This window comes from Balaenoptera physalus, assembly GCF_965194825.1.
Source record: "Balaenoptera physalus genome assembly, chromosome: 16".
Lineage (NCBI taxonomy): Eukaryota > Metazoa > Chordata > Mammalia > Artiodactyla > Balaenopteridae > Balaenoptera > Balaenoptera physalus.
The window spans coordinates 55,926,080-55,950,970 of record NC_138898.1 but is presented as its reverse complement, the minus strand read 5'-3'; the positions used below and the strand labels follow the sequence as shown (position 1 = coordinate 55,950,970).

The following is a 24,891-nucleotide window of genomic DNA, read 5'->3' as shown; positions in this document are numbered from 1 at the left end:
TTCACATCCACAAGATGGGGAGACAATTTCACAAACTTGGGGTGAAGCCAGAAGACTGTGCCCCAGTGATGGAGTGGGTCAGAGGGTGGATCCAGGCTCTGTGCTCTGGGGTACATTTACTGCACTTGAGTTTTGGTTTCCTCATCTGTACAACGAAGACAGAGACAGCACTTACCTTACGGGGTTGGTGAGCGGACTTAGCGAGAACAAAGAAGAAATGACTGGTCAACTGCAACGTGGGACAAGAAAGTCAGTTGTGTGGTTGTCATTTCTTATCATCTTTCCTCCTCTTCCTCTTCCTCTCAGCATCTCAGATAAATTCTTCTTTCAGGTGATCCAGCAATGAGGTTTATTATAAAAAATCCAACCTCAAAAGTCTTTTAGGGGGAATAGACAAAGGCCAAAAGGTGGGACCTTGGAGAGTCCAGCTTTGTACAAAGTATCAGCATGATTGGGGCATAAGAGGGAAGCATTCCAAATCAGAGCACACACACGGACACTGCCCAGAGCCATGCAAACATCTCTGATAAAAGAATCTATTCTCAGCCATTCACTTATCACTACCACAATGTCTTGCCATAATCTGCATTGTTATTCCTTCCATACTCGTATTTCCTGTACTATTTTTTTCTTTAAGTCAACTCACCTTTTTCTCACTTAAATATTTTCAAAAGATATTTCAGATCACTACCATAAATAGAAAGCCAGTATCATTTGCTATAAAGAGAAGATCATCATAAAACCAAATAATAATGATCAATACAAAACAACAACAACAAAAGTCCGTGTGACCCTTGAAATCATCTCAGGGTCCCCACCAGTACACAAGCAGACCGCACTTGGGGAATGCACCACACAGTTAAACATCCTGGAGAGGCTGGGCAGGAGTGATTTGGGGACAGTAAGTGCAGGGAGCATCTCTGCCGCTGTACACCTGGATGTCAGCTGGGGGGGTGCACAGGATCCACATCTGGCACCATCCACAGTCACACGCCCTGAAGACCCAAGTCCACCGCCACCATGTGGGGCCCCAAAGCGCTCAGTTAGCATCCCTATCTTTACCGTGGGGACAAGCAAATGACGTTAAACTTCCTTCCTACTTTCCCAGCACCGTGGGGTCCATTCTCATATCAAGAAGTAAAGAGATTAGCCTGTGGCCCCTCCCCCAGTCGCTGCTCCTCTAGATGCTCCCCAGTGGACCTGGCCCTCCTCAGAGGGAGGTCCTCATCTTTCACATCATGTACCGCAGCTGAGACTCTGGCCCCAGGTGTTTCCTAATAGAAATTCTGCGAGTGCCTGGGAACCTTTATTCCCTCAAACCCAGTTACTTCTCCAGCAAGATCAGTTTCAGGTAAAAACCACTCCCGGTGATTGATGACGGCGACCAAGGAGGCGAAAAAGGATGCAAAAGCAGTTTCAAACTCTAATCTGTTCAGCAAAGTGCTTCTACTTACTGAGTCTTGTGGACTGTTCTTGGCACTGGAGAGGAGGGCTGAATTTTCAGATGTGTAGTCCTGTCAAAAACAGAGACAAAAATAGGTTGGGGGGCCAGGTTGAGGAACAAAATTCTGATTTGGAGTAACCCAGTTTAGCATGATACCTGAGTCCCTCACCACACTGAGCCACCGAGGCACTCGCCCCGCCCCCTCTGTCCCCCCTCTCCTGGAGGGGGTCTAGAGCCAAGCTGCCCCATACAGCAGCCACTAGCCACATATGGTTATTCTGAACTGAAATGTGCTGGAAGTACAAATTACACACTGGATTTTGAGACACCAACGAGAAAAAAAAAGAAATGTAAAATATCCTATGAATATTAATATCTCATTAATATTTTTATATCAATTACATGTTAGAATGATAATATTTAATAATACATAAAATAAAGCATATTAGTATATTTAAATATATAAATATATTATGAATATTTAAAATAAAATATATTGTTACAATTAATTTCATCTGTTTCTTTTTACTTTTTAATGTGGCTACTAGAAACATTTAAATTGCATACGTGGCTCTCATGACATCTCTGTTAGGCAGTGCTGATCTAGATTTTTCTGAGTGTGGACACTCCATCCTAGCCTGAGGATACAGGTGGTCCCGCGAGACCCACACCCAGTCGCTCTGTTCCTTTCCACTGTTTCACACTGGTGACAGCTCATGTTTATGGAGCACCTGGGATGCTGTGTGCTTAGTGATCTTCAAGCATTTTCTTCTTTAACCCTCACAAGGACATAAGAAGGAGGTTTTGATCTCAGCCCCATTTTACAGGTGGAGAAGCACAGAGAGGCTGAGAACTCATCCAAAGTAACTCAGCAGGGATGCCGCGGAGCCAGGGCTTGAACCACGGTATTAATGGTTGGGTGTTGATTTAATCACTGTGGTCACATTCTCCCCCTGATGCCTTTATCCACTTCTCCGTGATGCTCACCAAATGGGAGCCTGCCATAGCCAGTCACCATCCAAGTCTGGGTAGCGGGCCCCCCAGAAGATGCCAGCAGTGCCTGAAGCTCCAAATTTTCATTTAAGTCATCGGGGGTTTACCTCAAGTCACGCCTTAAACCTCCTGGGCAGAGAGAGAAGCGTGTGTATCTGTGGGTGTGTGTGTGTGTGTGCACGTGTGTTCATGCACGGAAGAGATCAAAATATAGACTGAGACACAGAGATCAGAAGAGACAGAGAGAAGGAACGGACCAGCCACAGTTCTTCACACCCACCCACACAGTCCTGAGAGCGCCGCTTCTGTAAATTGTTCTGAACTTGCAAGGAGAAGACAGACACTACTTCTCATTTCCCTTTTTGCAGTTTTCCCATAGTCAATGGTCACAGAAAAAGCTGACAACAGAAAATCAAACTTGTGTTTGCACCTGTCCTCCCTCTACACAGAGATTGGCCCACATGCCACCCCCCAGGTTACAAAAATGAATTAATGAATTAAGGAAAGAAGGAAGGGAGGGAGGGATGGACTTAAATCATAGGCCCCCATCCAGCAACTGCCCAAAGCAGCAGCCTGAGCAGGAGACAAGGGGGAGGATGTTGCCGAAGGGGTGATGTTTCTGACGGATACACTGATTCTCCTTTGACAGGTGTCCTTTGGCCTGAGAATGGCTGGTTTTGGGTGCTTCCTTCTTGGCCTCGTTTTATAAATGAGCCAACTAAAAGCCGTGCTTGAGTGATGAGTTCAGCCCAACGGCAGATCTCAACCATCAGACAAGATCCGAGTGCAACAGATCCCCTGGGACCCCTGTCTCCTGTGCCATCCCTGCAGCCACAGCTGTGCAAGGTGACCCATCCCTCTGCCCACTTCTCGCTAGTCTAGGGATGCACAGCTGCCCAAGCAGCACCAGTCACAGGCTCTCTCTCAGGAACAGGAACCAAGATGGAAATGGTCGCTGGGCCAGGGGTCCAAGGCACTTTCATTCAAAGCCAGTGGGTTCATGGCAACCACTAGCTCTGGAAAGATGAATTTGGGGTTAAGACAAAATTAAGAGCCTTCCAGAGGAAGCAGGTTGTAAAAGAAGGGGAGAGAAACCCCAGGTGAGCTGTCCCTCTCACAGTGGCCAGCATCCCTGGGCCTGGAACGAGACAACTTACTTATACCCAAGTATGATCAAGTATGATTTTACTGGGAGCCTCAGCACCCAAGGAACTCCTATCCAGCTGCCCCTGTAGAGCCTCTCCCTTCTCTCTGCCCCATCCTCACTTCCCACTCTCTTCCACCAGCCGGGGGCCTACCCTCCCCACATGCCTGAGCCTGGGGTCCCAGAGGCCCGGGCTCTACTCAACTGACTCCCCCTCACTGTGCCCTACTTCCTTCTCAGGTCAATTAGCAGGAGCAGAGGAGTCTTCACCCCAAGGAGATGGAGGTGGTACCAACTCAATCTGCCATCCTCCGAAGACTCCTTCTGCCCTGCCCACCTCTTACAGACCTTCTCACATCTGTAATGGTTCACGCTCCTGCCCACACTGGCAGCCCCCACCCTGCTTAGCACAGTCCCTGTGTGATCCTGGGCAAAGCAGCTGGCTGTGCACCAAGCCCCTGTGTCCCTGTCTCCCTCCTTACCTTGAAAACAGTGAGAAGCACAGACATAGGTTCCACGCCAGATTGGAGAGACAGAGACGAGATAAGAGATGTTGTCTCTCAAAGAGAGGGGGAGGCCGCAGCTGTCTGACACTGTTCTCGTTCCCAGAAAGCCTCGCTCATCCCTCTCAGTCCTTACTACAAACATCCACAGCTTCCGACTCAAGCTGGTCCATCCTCGTGTGATTTTTCAGAAGGAGAGAGAAGATCTGACTGCCTCCCCTTCGTGGGTCACAGACCAGCCCCTAAACTGGTTGTCTCCCTGGGTGTCGCCCCCTTTCTTCCCTTTGCCCCGAGTGCAGCTGCCCCCTTCCCTGGGCCTCACCCCCTCCTTGGAAGTCTAGTACTCTGCCCTTGGAATTATTGCCCTTTTGTGACTCGGTTTACAGCTTTCAGAAGCTTGGGTACAAATCACCAGCAGTGGGGACTGAGCCAGTTTAAACAATGACCAAGGCAGAGAGCCTGTGGGACCATGAAGCATCACCCTCTCAGGGATTTGGCATGAACTGGTGTGACTGAACTGCCTGGAGAGCAGTGCTGGGCAGCGTTAGAATGTGACATTCCCTGCACAAAAATGAACTTTAAAGGGTTTATCCTTCTGGTTAACAGAAGGCCAAGACCATGACTAGTTAAAGCCTCCTGAGTAATGGACAGAAGGTGAGGGGTCGGGGCCACGGTGGGGTCCCAGGGATGGAGCCAGTAAAGACCTGCAGGGATCCCGGCTGTGAAAGACAGGTGGGGTCAGCTCTCCAAACATCTGCTACCCTGTCTCATTACACCCTAAAACACCCTGACCACGATTGCTCCTTGAAAAGTCTGGATGCCAAGAGAAACAGGGTGGGTTGAGGAGCCTGTGAGGCCAGATCATGGCCCCTAGGTGATCCCAGACAACACACATTTTCACCACCCCACAAAGACTGCATTTTCCAAAGCAAAAAAATCAAAATAACACCTTAATTTGTGGACAAATTAAAGGACATAACGTACTCAATCCAATCATGTAGGTTTTTATCAACTCAGAGTGCTGAACACCTTTCTCATTACAACCCAAAACCCATAAAATTAAAAACTCTGAACAAAATAGTTTTATGCATGAAAAATAATACCATAAAATAAAAGACAACAAGTGATAATATGAAAAAATTATAACTCAAAGGAAAAAACAAGCAAAGGAGATGTACAGCCAATTCACAAAGGATGTGGTGGTACAAATGTCTGTCACTGACATTATGAGATCCTTGACTTCACACATAATAAACAAAATGCAAATTAGGCTGATGTATCATTTGTTTTACTGAGATTAGCAAAGATAAAATTTCGATAAAGTATCAAGCTCGTAAGAGTGTAGAGCAAAAGGTATTCTTATACATAGTAGAATTACACATCAGGCAAAACTTTAAAAGTTGGTAATATTTAAACCAGCAATCCCATGTCTTGGAATCTCTGCTATAGAATGGCTGCACTTGTGGGAAATGCCCAATGCCAAGGATATTCGTTGAAGCAATTTTTTGTAATTACAAAGTATTGAGAGCAACATAAATTTCCATTGTTCAGAGACCAAGTAACTAAGTTATGGTGCATCCAGACACCCCCAGTAAAGGTAATGAGGTAGCTCAATACAGAATGATAGGGAAAAACAGTAAAATGCAGAGAGGTATGTATAGCATGCCACAATCTGTTCCCTGTTTTAAGAATATATGCATATGTATTACATGCATTGAAATCTCCAGAAGATAGATAAGAAACTGGCTTAAAAACAAAACAAAACCAAAAAAACGCTGATTGTGGAGAGAGGAACTAGTTGGCTGAGCAGGATGGAATAGGAGAGAAACTAATTTTATTCTTCTGGCTCTTGAATTGTGTGCTCTGGCATGTATTGTCAATTAGGATTTTTTTTTTTTTTTACTTTAAAATTTTAATTTTATTTTGAAAAGAAAATAATTTAAGGGAATAGCATGCAGCAATACTATCAGAGCCCTTTGGGTAGGGATTCATTTCTAACATTTTCTGAAAAGTAATTTAGCTTGCATGATGTGTCGAATGATCTGGGGTCATTTTAGAGGACAACAGCCCTGTCAGTGCGGTCTGAAGACAGGAATGTTGGCGTTGGGGGGGATAGTTAGGTTTTTTTTACCAGGAAATTCAAGTATGTGGCACACAAGCTACACTTCCCCATCCTGTTCCCAGGGCAAGCAGTACTAATCGAGTGCTACATTTTCTTGCTGAGCCCAGATGCAGTCTCAGAATCCAACCCAACACACTCAGAAATGCTACCCCATCCATGCACACTGCCACGCCGGCTGGAATCAAACTCCATCTCTGGTAGGGCAGCCATAGGGCGAAGCCAGAAACCTGGAAGCAGGGTCTCTGCTCCCATGGTTCCTCAGCAACCCAACCTGGGCCTGGGCGCAAGGTTATGTCACCAGCCTCTCAGCGCCCCGGTTCCCCCACAGGTGGGAGCGAGGCAGCCAGCTTCCCAAGGCCCATCTTCTGAAAATGTCATCTGGGCCCCACCTGCCATCCCTGAATCATACCGCCAGAGCCCTTCTGAGTAAACGTTGGTTAACCTTCAGTAAGGAACTCGGGCTCCCTCATTTCCCCCAACTTAGAAAATTCCGTGTAAATGTCAGATTAAGCCCTTCAGGCCTCTGCTTTTAAAATGAGAGATAAAATTTAGCTCCCTATTCCCAGATGTTAAAAATCTCTGCTTCTCCCCAGGGCAAAGAAATCAATGTGAGTAAGCTCCGTATTTTTTTCCCTTGGAACACAACCACTTCCAGCAATTTATTTGACTGGCTATGCCTTCTATTACCATGTAAATTGTTTCAGACTGCAGGAAAAAAAAAAAAGTATTAATCTCCTCTCAGTAAGTCATAAAATAAAGAAATCAATTTCAAGGTCAATTTAGCCCAAATAACACCTGCTGCCCTTTTTTGTAACCTGCAAACTCCTATGAAATGCTAGGCTGTTGTCCAAGGCATCAATATGCAGCTATGGAAAACTGGGTTTCACATCCCAGCAGCGCCAGGCGAGACCCTGGCCTCGTGGCCCAATGATTCTGAGGGTGAATTTGGGAAGCATAGGGTCAACAGGTCTCAGATAAACTATCCTCTGCAGGTCAGGGCAGGGGTGTGGAAGGAGGGCTGCAAAGGGGGTCAGGTAAAGTTGGGTTCCAGGAGGGAATCTGGCTGACCTGCTGTGTGACTCTGGGAAAGTCATTTAACCTCTCTGAGCTTCTGAATCTATATCTGTAAAATTACTTTTTAAAAACCTGAAAATAAAATGAGGGCTAGGTCATCTTATGGGACCCATCAACCCAGTCCATTGCGGACTTTATCAAAGGTTAGATGCCCAGGGTTTTGTAGTTACCCTTCATCAAGAGACACAGTAGCATAGCAATTAATGAAACAGGCTCTGGAGTGTGACTGCTGGCATCCAAACTGTCCCGATTTCATTTGTGAGCTACTTGATTTTGGACAAGACACTTAATTATTAGGCCCTGAGTTTCTTCATCTGGAAGTTGGGAATAACGACGTTACCCATTTCTAGAAAGAGAGAACTACCACACTTGTATCGTGGAGGAGAAAACTGGACTCAGGGTGTTGAGACTTGCCCAAGGTCACCCAACGTAGGAGAGCAGCTCAGGTCTGAACCCTGGAACCCCTGCCCCAGGCCATCATGCCTCTTACATCCTGGCCCTGGAACACTGCCTCTTGGTTTACCTGGCCCCGTGGTGGATGAGGCACCAAATAAACCCCAGAACCTCAGGCAGGTGGTTGGAGCCCCCATAATTCTTTCTCTTGAAAACCCTGCGGGTGAACAAGGCTTCTCCACGGCACACGCCCATTCCCTCCACCACCCCGAAACCCACTCGTGAAGAGGTCACAGAATGGGGTCAGCAGCTTCCCATGGCTGGTCCAGAACCCAGGAGATGGGTAAGCCCATCGCTGGGACGTGTCCCAACAGGTTTCTTCCTACCCAGGTCCTGACCTTACCTGACCCACAGCCTCACATGGGATTCAGTTTTCAGCTACATCTAGGTGCCCCTAGGAGCCAGGATAGCCAAGAGGCACCAAACCATCCTCTCTTTGTTTCTGTATAAGCCAGCCCCACATTCCCACCTGCCCATCCAATCAGCTCCCAAGCCATACCACTGAAATGTTTCCACCTGTGGGAAACCCGTCTCACTATGGCAACCCCGATGCTCATGCCTGAACTCAGATCACGTTCACTGCAGTGGCTCCAACTAAGTAGGGCCTCCCTGACTCCACTTTCCCCTACAGTCCATTCTCCACGCCAGAGGGATTGTCTTCAAGTGTAAATCGGTTTGTGTCACTCCCACTTAAACACCCTTCCAGTCTCCTCCGCCCACCCCCCGGCCAGGGTCACGGGAACACTGCACAGTGTTGTTCATCGTTTACATGGGGACGCATCAAGGTCTGTCTCCTTAACAGGTCACTCCGTCATGGAGACACCGAACAGACCACATATGACAATGCTAGCCCTGGTGCAGCTACAGAAGAAGTGCCGGACCTCCTGGGAAGTAAGGCTAAAGAAACAAAACTCAGTTAACTGAGCATTTACCACGTGCTTCAATATATAATGGCACAGCTAGTTACCTGTTAGAAGCTGGAAGGGGACTTGGGCTCTGTACCACAGATCCCAGCCATTTTCTTTAAAAACAGTTTTATTGAGATATAATTCACATAACATACAGTTTGCTCATTTAAAGTGTATGATTCAATGGTTTTTAGTATATTCACAGATACGTGCAACTATCATCACAGTCATTTTTAGAACATTTTCATCATCTCAAAAAGAAACCCTGTACCCTTCAGTTATCATCTGCTATCCCTCCATCACCCCCAGCCCTTGGCAACCACTGATCTACTTTCTGTCTCTATGGATTTCCCTAATCTGGACTTTCAAATAATGGAATCATACAATATGTGGCCTTTTGTGACTGGCATTGTGTTGTCCAGGTTGATTCAAGTTGTAGCATATATCAGAACCTCTTTCCTTTTTCATGGTTGAAAAATATTCCGTTGTATGGAGAGACCACATTTTGTTTATCTGCTAATCTGCTGATGGACATTTGGGTTGTTGCCACCTTTTGGCTATTATGAGTAATGCTGCTATAAACATTTGTGTACATGCTTTTATGTGGACATATGTTTCAACTCTCTTGGGTATACACCTAGGAGTACAATTGCTGAGTCATATGGTAACTCATATGGCAAAGCATAATGGTCATATGGTTTAATCATCTGAGAAACATTGTTTTCCAAAGCGGCTGCACCATTTTACATTCTCATCAACAGTGTATGAGGGTTCCAATTTCTCCACATTCTCATCAACACTTGTTATTACCTTTGTTTTTGATTATAGCCAACCTAGTGGGTGTGAAGTGGGGTCTCTTTGTGGTTTTGATTTGCATTTGCTTGATGACTGACAATGTTGAACATTTTTTCATATGCTTGTTGGCCATTTGTGTATCTTCCTTGGAGAATTGTCTATTCAGATCCTTTGCCCATTTTTAAATTGGGTTATTGTCTTCATATAGTCTAGATACAAGTCCCTTAACAGAGAGATCATTGGCAAATACCTGGGGCTGTCCAGTCACTTCTGAAAAATGTCTTATACTAAAGTAGCCGGGGCTTGTCTGTTACAGGTAAGCAACCAATGGGGCAATGTCACAGCACCTCCTCAGAGCTTTCTGTCCTGGCTCCCTCTGAGGGTTAAGACCTGGACATACATTTTGGAGGCCACTATTCAATGTTTTCAACAGACAAACAGTCCTGTGCCAGGATTTGACCCCACACAAATCAAGCCAGGCTCTCTGGAGGTGAAGTGGGAGCTTCAGTAATTCTTAAATCTCCCCAGATGATGACAATATGCTGCCAGCCTGTGAACTATGGGTCTAAACCCAGAGCAGAGGATTTGGTGGTTCTGGAGGGGCTGTCCTTTGAGGAGTTAAAGTTACCCCATGGGGTGGCAGGATATGTGCAAGTAGTCGTGCCAGATTCCCAGTTGTGAGATTCTGTAGTTCTCATCTACCACAGCAGCTCCTAAACCTCTAACTGCTCTTTCCAGGGAGAAGCAAGTGTGTTGAAACATAGGAGATTCACAAAGAAAAAACCAGCTAAGTGCAGAGCATAGCCACAGACCCCAGACAATGTCTGCAAAGTTAAAAACAAACAAACAAACAGAGCCAAGTGGTGGAAACAACCCAAATGCCCATCAAGGAATGAATGGATAAACAAATGTGGTCCATCCATGCAATGGAATATTATTCAGCCATGAAAAGAAATGAAATTCTGATTCATGCTACAATATGGGTGAACCTTGGAGATATTATACTGAGTGAAATAAGCCAGATACAAAGGCCACATATTGTATGATTCCACTGATAAGAAAATGTCCAGAATAGGTGAATCTATAGAGACAGAAAGTAGACTAGGGGTTCTGAGGGGCTGGGAGGGGAAGGGGATAGGAAATAACTGCTTCACGGATACAGGGTTTTGTTTTGGGAGATGATTATGTTTTGGAACTCGATAGAGATGACGGTTGCACAATATTGTGAATGTACTAAGTGCCACTGAGTTGTTCACTTCAAAATGATTAATTTTATGTTATGTAAATTTTACCTCTTTTCATTTCTTAATAAGAACCAAAAAAGTCCCAACAGACCCAGACGTCTCTCTTTTGCTGCCTTGACCATATTTCTTTTCAAATAAAAATAAATATATAAAAGCACACTTCTACATACATCTCTACAATCAAGAGAAGCTTTCTATTCTATTAATCTCTACAGCCATTAAAATTAATAGGATCTGTAACAGGAATGTCTAACAGACTTACCGACTCACTGAATCAAGAAACAAGCACGAGCAAGAACAGAACTGTGGTCCCCCCAACGCATGGAGAATTTCAGTCTCCTGTGAGCGAGTGAGGTGCGGGTAACTACAGCCCGCTCCTTGCCCATCGGTGGTGCAGGGATGGCCTCTGACCCCCGAGGGTACCTGACACTCAGGAGAGGACAGCCCACCTGCTCATGCTGCCATGTGAGGGGAGAGTTTGAAAGTAGAAGCTGGGGAGGAATGATAAAAATGAGTCTGGGAGAGAAGCAACAATTCGTCAGCATGCCCTTGCGAGGAGACTTAAGGCATGATAATTGTCCACTGGCACATGGGCCACAATATCTAATGAGATGAGGGGAGATGGGACATACAGAAGTCCCGGCAAAAATGCTGGGATATGCTGCGTGGAGATAAAGGAGGGCATTAGTGATGCAAGATGAAACCCAGACATATATCTGGCTCGAGATGCTGAACACAGCACTCAGGTTTTCCCAAGGACGGGAGCAGCGGGGGCACTGGTGAAGGAGATGTGGGTTCCTACAGGAGCTTTTGCAAAATGAAGTCAGGGAGAATGGCAAAACAAGTGAAGTGTTAAATAAATACTTCCTGAATGGACTCACTAGGGAGAACACTAAAATTAGGATGTCTGACAAGGGCTTTTTATCCAATCTGCCCAGGATTTCTTCAGGGTTCCTGAGAGAGACGTTGTCAGTAACCCACATGACATCATGGGCTATTTCTGCAGAAATGGGACAGTTGGGGTACGGAGCACTGGGCAGGCTGATTAGAGGGATGTGGACCGGACTCAGGGGAACCAGAGATGCTTAGGGCAGCCTGAGATCTCTGGGCCAAACCTGCAGGCAAGCCCCTGAGAAGGAAGAGGGCACCAGCCAGTGAACCGCTACGTTACAGAAGTTAAGAAAGAGCGTGGGCTCTCATTCAAGCACCCTGCTCTGTCTTTTAGTAGATGCATGACCTTGAACAGCTCTCTCCGTTTCACTGAACCTTGGCTTTCCCATCTGTAGGATGGGATAACAGCTTTCATCACAGGAGACTGTTCAATGAGATGATCATAAAAGCCCAATACAATCTTTTTAAAACACTATAAATCATACTACTTAGGGAATTACCTATTCTTTGTATACAGCTCTGATTAAGAGGGGGAAGTGTATTGTCAATTTATATTTGTTTATTTTATTAAATTCTCCATTTTTTCAAAAAAAAAAAAGCCCAGTAAATCATAGCTGTTATCATCCCCATTTCACAGAGAGGAAACTGAGGCTCGGGAGAGCTAAATAACATTCATGGATGTCCCTAACTTATGTATTGGCTTTTGCTGTGTGTGTGGCATCCTGCAGCAAGAACTTTGCATAAATCATATCATTTGACCTCTAGAACAACCTGTGAGAGCCAAACTGGACCTCTCCTTAGCTGTGTGACCTTGGGCATGTTATAGTACCTCTCTGTGCCTTGGTCTCCTCCTCTGATATAAAGGCGATCATAGTAGCACCTTCCCTAGAGGGCCATTGCAAGGCTAAATGAGTTACTATGTGTAAAGGTCTGAGAAAAGAGCCTGGCACATGCTCATAAATGTGACTATCAATATTATCGCTGATATAAGCTCATCTTACAAACAAGACTCAGAGAGGGTAAGCAAGTTGCCCAAGCGTTTGCTTGGCTACATTTGCACTAAGCTGATAAGGGATAGAGTCTGTCTGACTATATCACTCTTCTTTCCTTTGCATCACTCAGTAGGCACTTGGGGCTTAACTGGCGACTGCCTCTTCTGGGAAGTTCCCAGCCCCTCCTGGGACACTGCACAGCGTAGAGGTTAAGACAGTGTGCTTCGGGCCCCGACAAGGCTGGGTTCAATTCCAGCTCTGCTCTCACTTTGACATGTGACCAGAGAGGGTTGTTTAACCTGTCTGTCTTGGTGTCCTCATTTTTAAGGGGGGTGGGGACCCTAATAGCACATCGAAACCTCGATAAGTGGTAACGTCAGTGCTTTCTGCTGGCTCCAGTCAATGCCGTGTGGAAGGAGAGACATTGATTTTACTAAGCTGTGCCATTGCCTCCTTTCACTCAGCTGCTCTGAATGCATCCAGAGTCCTTGCTAAGATGGCCCTTCCCCCTCCTCAGCCCATCTCTACCCCATGGCCCACGTGCATCTGTCTCCGTGGCCAGCCAACAGGAACAGCTTCGTGGGAGTGTGGTCTGGTACTCAGGGGGCCGCGGGAAAGCCAAATCCCTGGGATTAGGATTCCCTTGGGACTGTCTTCCTGCAGAAGAGGGAACCGTCAGCTCTTTTAACAGTGAAATAATTGCAAGTTTGAATGTGGATTCCATGCCGAACAACTGCAATTAGAAGCCACCTTCTGTTCGCAACAACTGCTGCCTAAATGTAATCGTTGCCTCGTGCACAAACCCCAAATGGGTGTCTCAGTTTTGCTTTCAACTACACTTTCTTGTCTACATTAGAGCATCCTCACCTCCTATCCTAAAGCTCACATCGCTCCTACCTCTGGCTGCTTCTCCCTGTTCCTGGGTCAAGTCCACACGCCCTACCTGGGGCAACAAGGCCTTGTGTATGGTCTGCCCCCAGCTCTCTTCTTCACCCTCTTCCTCCACTCTTGACCCTCTCACTCTCTGAGCTCCAGATACACCTGCTGTCATCCCTGCTTGGAAAGCTAGTTTGGTTCTGCTGTTGAACTCCTACACATCCTTTAGGCCACAGTCCAAACAGCACCTCCTCCAGGAAGCTTTCTGTGATGTGCCACAGCAGGTAAGAAACTCCTGTGACATACCCTTGCAGCGTCATGTACATTATGGCACTTCCTAAAGCTTGAGATTACTAATTTGCATCATTTGCATAATTATGTGGATAACTGTCTCTGCCAAGAACTGTGCCCTATCTGTGTCCCATGGATGCTGCTTTTTCTACCCCCAGTGAAGTCCCCACTGGCACATAGAAGGTATCACTACATATGTGTTGAGTGTCTTTAATCATGCAAATGGTTTATTCTCCCTAATGAGTGCAATCTCCTCAAGGTAAGGCCTGGGTCTTAGCCATATTTCGGTTCCTTGTGGAACCTAGCATGGTCCCTAGCACATGAAAAGTGTTCAGTCTGAATTGGCAGCATTTTTAAGCAGACTTATGCTTTAGCTACTATTTTCATTTTTGTCAGAAAAATGCAAACATGAGTCCAAGGCAGCCTTTCCCCGTCCTCCTCTGGATCCAGTCAAGTACAGTCTCTGAGGGCCCTTAGCTTGGGTGCTTGCACTCACCCAGGAAGACAGACAACCCTTTCCATCTCATTAAGAACACATCCCAGCCCTGCCCACACTGACATTCCTTGAATTTTCACAGCCTGAAGACTTCCTGCTCCTGCTCAGAGGAGTCAAGATGAAGGAAATGCCCCTTGCTTGGCCTGTCCCAGGAGAGCTCTGGCCTCTTCTCACAACCTCCCCATCCCCACCTGGTAAGACTGGGAAGTGGCAGGGAGGTGCCTGCCTCTGAGTATATGGTTCCAGGCTCACCTTGCCATTGAGGAATGGGATCATTAAGACGGGTTATGACATAAATGTAAGGTCATCTGCTGAACAGATTCCTGCCCCTGGGTTGCCCTTGGCTGGAATCCCATCAGTTTGCCTTTAATTAAACCTGACTGTAGGAGTCCCCCATCCCCAGGCAGGCAATAGGATCTGGAGGCACTGCCCACGAGCAAAGCCAGGGCAGCACCAGATACCACAAAAGGTAACATTTCCATCCACTCCCCAAAGATGGCATGCATGGGGAGCTCAAAGCCCACATAAAGCAGATGTTTGGAGGCTCAGCACCTCCCAGGGAGAATGATGAGTGTTGAAGCAGGACCAGCTGGAGGAGGCAACCCAGCCGAGCAGCCCTGGCCTTGGTCTAATGCCCGCCTTGCTGGCAGCCTGGCATGGGCAGCATCCAAGTCACTCGGGTGATGAAGTGAAAAGTCTGTACCTCCCCCCGCCGGGGGCGGGGGCGGGGAGGGGAGGGAGCCACTTCTCCCAGTCCTTGAGAAGATCCACAAGCTCAGTCGGCACTTATCCCAGGGAAGCGGTGCCAGGCGAAGCTGAGACCCATGCAGCTGGGGATGTTTTCCCACAAGCTCCATTACCAATCAGTCTCCGCAGCTGCTCCCAGATCAGAGTGGAATCCAATCAGCCAGTGCTCACGCGAACCCAGAAAAGCAAGACTGCACTCACTGCCCCTCCAGGCACAACCCTCACCCACCCACCTGTGGCTAGACCTGCACCATCACTGCGCTAGACCTGGGGAGACCGCTGCAGAGGAGAGAGGCGGGGGCCCTGCCCTCTCGGGGCTTAGAGTCTGTTGTGGGAGATGTTAAGTGGGGAATTACAGAATTAATTGGGTAGTGAGAGGTGTGAGAAGAGCCATGAAAGGAAAAGTCCAGGATGCTATGAGATCTCCCCGGTGCATAAAGATCCGAAGAATGACAGGAGTTGGCAGAAGAAGTGGGGCTGGAAGCAATCCTGGCAGAGGGGGCAGCCTCAGCAAAGACCCTAGGCTGGCACTTTATAAGCCAAACTAGTATCACTGGAGTGGGCAGGACAGGAAATTCGGGGTCTTAAAGGCCATGCCAAGAACTTCAACCATTCTCAGATAGCAGCAGGTGTCTGGGCAAGGTCAGGTGTGTTTGAAAAGACTGCTCTGGATTTAAGGGGGTGCAGGAGTGGGCAGGAAGGAAGCAGGAGGAGGCTGCAGGAGGATCCGAGGATCCAAGATGCTGGGAAAGTGGACAGAAGAGGGAGGTGAAGGGGAACGTGTTTGGGGGTGGATTTCCTAGGACAGGAGAATTTAAGGGGTGTGGGAGTGAGGGAGGAGAGGAAAGGATGATTCCAGGGTTTCTGTATAAGCACCTGGGCAGCCATCTGTGCTGCTCCCTGAGCTGAGAGACCCCCGTGGAAGTGCAAATTGGGGAGAAGATGCCGCGTTCCATTTTGACCTGGCTGGAGAATTAGGGATGTGCAGCCTCTGTGCACCAGGACCTCTGGGGTTGAGGGGGCGGAAACAACCTGGCCCCGGGGTGGGGGGTTTAATCTTCATTTAACCTCCACTTCCTACCATGGTTCATTGTTGGTATTTCACAGAGGGGTTCCTGAGGATTCGTTTAATATCTGCTGAGAACCTTGAAGGCCTCAGAACTAACAGCTGTCAGAACTAAATTAATAAAACAAGGCAGCTTTTCTTTTTCTTTTTCTTTTTTTTCATGCCATGAGTCACTGTGCGGGAATGTTTGCAGAAAGCACCTGATCTCCCAGTGGCTTTTCATGTTTTGAAATTGACAATTCTTTCATTCTAGTCAATAAACTTCTAAATGTCAGACCATGGATAGGGTTTTCCTGGCAGGGTTTGGGATCCAAGGTCCTTCTTGACATGCAGGAAGGATGAGGGAAACAGATCTCTCTCTCTCTCTCCCACCCTCCCTCTCTTACACTTACATTTATACTTACACACACACACACACCCTCCAACAAGTAAAATTTGGTTTCTCAGAAGAACAGAGGCCAGTATTCCTTCTGACAAACGAGGGCAAGTAAGTAAAAACCCAGGTCATTCATCAGAAATTCCAAAACCCAAAACCTCTTTGCAAACAGAAACTTTCTTCTTAAAACTCACTTAGATTCATCTGGTGGGAAATCTCCCCTGACTTAACATGAGACGCTTTATATTAGGTTGAACCAAAAGAAATCTCCAATATTCAACTGGACTGTTTATGACCTAAAGAATAGCCATTCATCAGCCTAATGATATTTATTTATCCCACTTAGTGTGAATACTGGCTTATTTGCAGAAATATTCACGTGTTTGGTTATGGAGTGCTGCCCCAGGCGCCACTGGAGGTGTGATGTAATGTGTAGCATAGGCACCCCAGAGCCTTTCTAAAATCTGAAAAACGGTGAATTCCAGACCACACCTGGCCCCATTAGAAGTTTTAATGACTTCTATTACTACAGGTTTGCAAACCTGTAGTAATAGAAGTCATTAAAACTATTTATGGGGAATGTTCTATGTTGCAAGGGACTGGACATCAGATGCTTCACTGGGAATGAGGATGGAAAAAGAGCACATGTATGCTAATTATACAGATAAGGCACCACTGTTCCCACTCAATTTTAGCTGTTGAAGCCCCACACTGTTTTGACCTCACAATGCTGGGGTGAGTCTACCCCCAAGACAGGTCCGTGCCTCCCTAACACCCCCAATGTGAAGGAAACCCCTGATTTAGCTACCAAGAGTGGAAGCTGTTAGTTACAGAGCCAATCAGCCTAATAGGATGCTCCTGACATCCCAAGTCTGCCTGTTTTCAGATCCCCACGATATAATTACACTGCTCTTTTCTCTTGGAAAATGGTTTTCGTGAAGTTGGGGAAATGTGTGATTCGATAAAGACATCCCACATGGGGCTCCTAGGGGTGTTCAATTGAGAGAGATAAACCAACTTGGAAAAGGTCCTGGCAGTGTCTTATATCCGACAACCTGGAGTCGAGGGGACGGGGAAAGCGGGGGATGCGGGGGAGGAGACACAGGTCAGGAGGGAAGGGGCTTCAGCAGAGGGCTCTGAACTGTAGATATGGTTCCCGATGGATATCCATGGCTTAACTCCTCTTTAATCTTGGCCCAAGAGGTGTAATAAGCCATTCTTAGAACTTAATAACTCCTCAGCATCCAATCAATAACAGCTCTGAAATATCCCTTCCCTGTATTTATTTAGTTCTCCAGCACTCAGACACTGCAGCTCCTTATTCCCCAGGATACCTGCGTTTGCACCTCACTTTCTTTATCAACAGTGCAGCTCCTGACATATCAACCCAGAAGGTGCGCCTTTAAGAAATGGGCTTTGATGGAAACTCCCCATAATGGAGAAGCAAAAGGACCAAAGAGACAAATGAGTCAACATGTTTGCAGTATCTCCAAAACCAACCTAAAATTGATGTTGGCCCTTCTCCTAGTTCCTGTTAATGCAAAATATCATCTGGATCTTTGGGAGAAAGGGGCCAGGATGCACATCTTTTTGGATTCATCTGGGAAATTATCAGTACCCAGTTAACCAACTTGCAGTACTGACAAATGGAAAAAAAATTTTTTAGTTCCTCTCTTGGGTGGGTGGGTGGAGGCTATTTGCTTTGATTTTTTAAACTATTTTCTTGATTGATATGGACTTTGGACTCAACAGAAAGATAAGCAGGGAGGGAACAAAGGAAAAGAGGAAGAAGGAACATGAAGTCCATCTTGACAGGACTCCATCAAGAGAAGAAATGGCTGCAAAGCTCCCAACCCCAGCAGCCCCAACCCAGATGAGCAGACGACCTCACTTCAAAGTGCAGACACTGGTGATCCATTTACTACAAGCTTCATATAACGCCAGCTTTGGATGCTATTATTAAAAATGAGGGGAGATTGGGTATCTCGGCACCAGATTCTCTGGGTGGTAATTCCAGCTCAAGAAGAGGTTACATCGCATTCCAAGTAGAGACGGAGTTAGCACTTCTTCCTATTTTGACAGAGAGGTGATCAGCCCAATTAGGTCAATCGAGGTTAGTTGATTATTTACTGGTTAGGTCTATACCAGCGGTCCCCAACCATTTTGGCACCAGGGACTGGTCTCGTGGAAGACAATTTTTCCACGGACCCAGGGTCGGGGGTGGTTTCGGGATGATTCAAGCTCATTACATTTATTGTGCACTTTATTTCTATTATTATTACACTGTAATATATAATGAAATAATTATACAACTCACCATAATGCTGACAGGAGGCAGAGCTCAGGCAGTAATGCGAGCGATGAGGGGGGGCTGTAAATACAGATGAAGCTTTGCTCGCTTGCCCGCTGCTCACCTCCTGCTGTGAGGCCCGGTTCCTAACAGGCCACGGACCGGTACCAGTCTGTGGCCCGGGGGCTGGGGACCCATGGTCTACACCATGTGGCACTTCTGACTACTCCATGTGCCTCTGGAAGCTTTACCTCTGAGACAGGTGGCTCCAACCTTAGTTGGCATGGGGCATGTGTTCCACACCCATCAGGTAAGAGTAGGTGCCAGGGAATGTGGTGCCAGAAACTGCCATTTTCCAGAGAGGCTTTGGACAAGGAAGCTGACTCTTCTGAGCTCTAGATGTATCATCCATAAAACGAGAAAAGTGGTACCTGCCTGACACAGAGCTGTTAGGGTGATCATCTGAGCCAGAACACACGAAGGACAAGTTACCAGTAAATGGTGGCTGTGCTGATGAGGATGAGGATGATGAAAATGATGGTAATGATGACAACAGCAATGGGGCTGACAATGAAAATGACTATGACAGTGGTGACAATAATGACAATGATGATGAAACTGATGATATAACGCTAATGATGGTGATGATGATGTTGACAGTAATGACGATGGTGACTTACTTTTTCTTTATTTCACCCACTCCTCAATATCCGACTTCTCAGAATTAAAATTAAGAAACAGCCTATTCAGAGAGAGCAATTTAGGATGTTCTTAGGTAAAGGAAGCTTCATAATTGTGATGAAGTAAGTCCCTTTTATAAAGCAAATATGCTTCCATGATAATAAAATAACCCCAACGTGAAATCCCTCAGCAGAGGCAGTTGTACCACAGGGTGAATGACCCTTATTATCACAAAGTTATTAAAGTATCCATTTGTTATCTGGTTAGTCAGGGGGATGGGGCCAAAGCCATTTAGCACAGTATTTATCAAGCAGCGGGATTGGAAAAGCCAGGCTCTCTGCATGGCAGTTGGGCTCCCACTGTCGTTACAGCTCAGGTCTGGCTTTGTGAAGCCTCCCCTTCTGGAGACAATACTTTCTTGCAAAATGAAAAGAAAACAAAATCATGAATTTCAAGAGTTTACTTACAGCCTCCGATTCTCCTAAAAGTTTCCCCAATTTCCTGATTTTCCAGAGTTCAGAGGGTTCGGAGACTGTAATATGGAGGAATTAGAAAAGTGCTGACACTCCACTCAAACTATGTAATCATTTTCTTAGGTTAAAAACAAAAAAAGCAATTGAGACGTGGCAGGACAGGCTTGTGAGGGGATGAAAAACCTTCACAGGGGCTGCAAAGGGAAAGATTCTGATGCAACACAGTTGAATCTTATGTTTTCCAGGCGAGAGCAGCTAGCAGCGTTATTAGTTGGGTCAAACTGCACAAACTTATTTCTCCTTCTAAGCCTTAGTTTCCTCACCTGGAAGAAAATGAAACGATTGTGATGCCCTCACAGGTCCCTTGCAGGTATGAAATTCTACCATTCTAAGATTATAACTCTGCCTGTTGTCAGCCTTCCACCCAAAATAAAATTTGAGAACCTGAAGATCTCATCAGAAAGAACGGCATCAGGTGGGCAAAATGAAGAAGCTGAAAGATAAACAGGATGTGGCACAGGACAGGCCTGTTCCATAGAGAGGAGCCTTGGGAGGCCTGGCAGGGGGCAGGGGAGGATAAATACAGGGGCCAAGATTTGGGACCAGGGAGACAGCCAGGCAAAGGAAGGCTCTGCTACAGGAAGCTGCGATCTATTCCTGGTGCATGCCCTGGGGCTGGAGCTCTCAAAACAAGCCATGTCCAAATCATCTGGAGCGTTTACTGAAATGCAGTTTCCCAGGCTCCACCCCTAGTAATTCTAATTCAGTATATTTGGGTGGGGCCCAGGGATCTGCATTTTAAGAGCACCCAAAAGTGATTATGATGCAGGTAGGGGAGGGGTTGTGGAACAACTCAGGCCAAAGCAGTGATGAGAAAACTGAAGAGGAACCACTTTTAAGGCCTTCACCACCCCACCCGAGGCTGGGGACAAGGACCAGCATTTCCAACAGCTGCCAGGGGGAACTCTGACATGCCTTTCTTCCACTGCTCAGTTCAGATGCCTCAGCGTCATCCCCGATACTTCTCTTCCCCTCCCACTGTACCTCTGATCCATCAGTAGATCCTCCCAGCCTCACCCTTAGAACACAGCCAACAACCAGAGTCTCACCATCTCCATCTCCACCACCCTGGTCTGGACCACCATCATTACAGCGGCCTCCTCAGTATCCTCCCTGTGCCTGCCCTTGCCCTGTACGGCCAGGGCACCCTTCATAAAAACAAGTCAGGTTGACTTCCCTGGTGGTCCGGTGGTTAAGACCGCGCTTCCACTGCAGGCGGCACAGGTTCGATCCCTGGTCAGGGAAGTTCGGTGGTGCGGCCAAAGGAAAAAAAAAGGACTTCCCTGGTGGCGCAGTAGTTACGAATCCGCCTGCCAATGCAGGGGACACGGGTTCGATCCCTGGCCCGGGAAGATCCCACATGCCGCGGAGCAACTAAGCCCGTGCACCACAACTACTGAGCCTGTGCTCTAGAGTCTGCGAGCCACAACTACTGAGCCCGTGAGCCACAACTACTGAAGGGCTTCCTCTGAGGGAGGTAGGAGGTGCTGAAGGCTTTAAGCAGAGGAGCAGCATGACCTGGTGCTTTTTTTTTTTTTAATTTATTTTATTTACTTATTTTTGGCTGCGTTGGGTCTTTGTTGCTGTGTGCGGGCTTTCTCTAGTTGCAGTGCACGGGCTTCTCATTGCGGTGGCTTCTCTTGTTGCGGAGCACAGGCTCTAGGCACCAGGTCATGCTGCTCCTCTGCTTAAAGCCTTCAGCACCTCCTACCTCCCTCAGAGGAAGAGCCTTCAGCAGCCATCTTCCCCTAGCTCCTACCATTGTTACCCATCTGGCCTTATCCCCCTGGTGCCCTTTCCTGGATGTCCACAGGGCTCACTCCCTCACCTCTTTACATCTTGGCTCAGATGTCATCTCAGTGGGCTTTGCTTTGTACCTTCTGTAGAATAGCCAACCCCTCCCCTGGGCCCCCCCCCCTCCTTCTCCCTGTTAGTTGTTCTCCATGATGCTGTTTTACAGGTCATCATCTCCTTCCCCATAGAAAAATGACTCCCAGCCATGGGCGGTTGGCCCCCCAGGGGCCACGTGGCATGGCCTGGAGAGATTCTGCTTGTCACAACAGTGGGAGGGGATGCTACTGGACTCTAGTGGGTAGAGACCAAGAATGCTGCTAAACACCCTACGAAGCACAGGACCGCCTCCCATAATGAGACATCATCTGGCCCCAAATGTTAATAGTGCCAAGATTGAGAAATCCTGCCAAGAATATAAGGTCTATGAGGTCAGAGATTTTTGTCGGTCTCGTCCATTGCTGTGTCCCCACTGCCCAGAAGAGCACTGTGAACAGAGTATCCATGCAATAAATTTTGTCAAAAGATGTGAAAGAACAAATAAATGACTGGGGCCTTCGCAGAGGCCTGGGGAGCTTCTGAGCCATGTTAGAGTCTCCATCCTCTGATACAGGATGGACTTGGTGAAAGATTCCGGGGAGTCCATGGAACCAGCTGGATTAAACCCTTCTATTCCCAAGAAACCATTTACTTAAGTTCCACAAGGGAAAGGGGACACGTCTGAGATGTGCAGCAAAGGCTTGCTCTGCACCATGAGAGACGCATACGGTGTACCTTGTAATATTCCTATTAGAAATAAGAAAGGATCCACACCTTACTTATGAAAGTAGAAGATGAGTCGCTTCATCATTGGGCCACAAAGAAGAAAACACCCTTGGCTGATCTCTGACTCTTAGAGTTCTGAACTCACTGTCTTACTTTTTTTTTAAGGTCTCCAAGATATTTAATAAGCATAATACAGGAAATGTTTTTCATGTCCAACATTAGTCTGCCCATGGGGGCTAACCTGGCCTGACTGGTGATTAAGAACTCAGAATGGTCAAATGGCTGACATTTATTGAAGACTCACCAGGGACTGGGAACTATTCTAAGGACTTGACATGTACTAATTCACATTGAAACCTCACGACAACAGTTTTATCCCCATTTTACAGATGAGGAAATGGAGGTTCAAGCACATGGTGAGGAAGCGATAAAGTCAGAATTAGAAACCAGACCTTCTGGTTCAAACCAATAGTGTATGCTGTATGCAAACCCAGCTGTGTGTGACACTGTGGGTTAGAAGGAAAAAAGAGGAAGCAGACAGAGGAGCAGCCATGAGAGCTCTGAGGCCTGGTCCTGTGTTCGGCGCATCAGCAGGACACACCCAGGTGCCTCACCATGTGTTGGGTTTCTATGCCCTATAAAATGCTCCTCTGTGAATGTCACCACGTGTTGGTGCTATGAAAAGGCTGATAAAGTTTAAACCCCAGTCCTAATGTGGAAATTCTCCCTTAACTGTCGAGTTGCCATCACTCCGGGTTTTTAATCTTTATGATATCTGCAATATGACTGACATAATGTCCTGTTCTTTTACTAGGATCCTCTTATGTAGGAGACAGAACAGGATGAACCCCAAACAGACAGAACCACATCAAGAAAGAAAGAGGAGAAAAATAATCCTTATTTCTCATGCCCACACAGGATGCCCAAAATAAAGATCATGGGGTCATGAGGAAGGGAAAAAGGAGAGTCATTGAATACTTGACCCATTCTGTCATGCTGAGAGGTTAAGAGAAATGGCTCTGGAGTCATATAGCTTCCAGGTCCCACCATTTCATTGACTTTGGGCATTTTATTTCATCCCTCTAAGCCTCAGTTTCCTCATCTGTGAAATGGGAATGATAAAGTCCCTGCCTCATGGAGCTGTTCTGAGTATCCAATGAGATGGTAAATTTAAGTTCCTAGCACAGTGGCCAAAATATAGGGAGTGCTCAAAAGGAACATTAACTCTTATCATTACTCCTTACCAAAAGTTTCTGAAGAGAATATCATTCCTTCCATTTTACAGAGAGGTAATCAGAAAATCAGCTGATATAGGTGACCTGCCCAAGGTGAGACATAGTCAGAACCAGGTTTCAAAAATGTGTCTGTTTTCAAAGCCTATTCACTTAACTCCAAGGGCACCCACATTGGGGCAGTCAACCCTTAAGAGATAGTCTACCTTCCCTGACTAATGCCTCGAGTCAGGAGAGAGGTTTCAACCCTTCACGAGGACACATGAAGAAGAGGTGCCACGACTTTCCAACCCAGTTATTTGGCAGGATGAGTGAAAAATCAAACATCTTAGGTATTGACTTCAAAACATGAGTTCTTCTGTATTCAATATCCTGTGATAAACCATAATTGAAAAGAATATAAAAAAGAGTATATATATATTTATATGTATAACTGAGTCACTTTGCTGTACAGTAGTAATTAACACAACATTGTAATTCAACTATGCTTCAACAAAAATAAATTTAAAAAAGAAAAACATGGGTTCTTAAGGCCATCACTGAGCAAAGCTGAGGACATGAGGAGAGTATGATGAGAGAGAAAGCACAGGAGAGGACATACCCACACTGACAGTGGGCAGAAAAGGAACTGCAGGAAACCATAGAATTTATCCAAACTATGCCAGCTCACTACTGATGACAAAAACTGACAAAGTGACAACACTCACCCATCCCTACATTACTATGTACCTAACTCTTGAATTCCAAAGTACTATGTGCTTATCCCCACAAACTTTGCTCTGTTACCTGTCCCATCTCCACCAACAGTGACAACGAATCTACCGACAAAATACAGTGACGATAAGTGGTGGCGGAGACGATGATGGTGCTTTAGATGGTGATTTCACCTAAATGTACACAGAGCCCTTCCAACCACAAGGCCCTTTTGCTGTTAATCTGAATATTCCACTACTACCATCTGAGTTGGATTCCCCTCCATGTACAGACATAGAAATTAGCCCCATTCTTTATAGAAAGCCTAGTATTGAAGACCTGATCCACCACCACCTCACTCGGGGACCCTGGGCAGGTTACTTTCCCTCTGGATGCCCCATTTTCCTGCTCTGTAAAGTGGAACCTATAGTGCTACCTGCCTCGTGGGGTGGTTGTAAAGATTAAATGAGTCAGCACTTGTAATACACTTA

At 46.5% G+C, this 24,891-nt stretch overlaps 1 protein-coding gene and 1 long non-coding RNA gene across 2 annotated transcripts in view; one reads left to right on the top strand and one right to left on the bottom strand.

The window, feature by feature from the left end:
- Positions 1 to 24,891, bottom strand: part of RBFOX1 (RNA binding fox-1 homolog 1) — a 2,204,869-nt gene that overhangs the window by 1,852,516 nt on the left and 327,462 nt on the right. Inside the window, exon 3 of the mRNA XM_082429022.1 lies at positions 1,455 to 1,514. Within this exon, the coding sequence (XP_082285148.1) occupies positions 1,455 to 1,514 (60 nt within the window). The remainder of the gene's footprint in view (positions 1 to 1,454; positions 1,515 to 24,891) is intronic.
- Positions 1 to 24,891, top strand: part of LOC309644867 — a 793,618-nt gene that overhangs the window by 513,273 nt on the left and 255,454 nt on the right. The gene's annotated exons all lie outside the window — the stretch shown is intronic.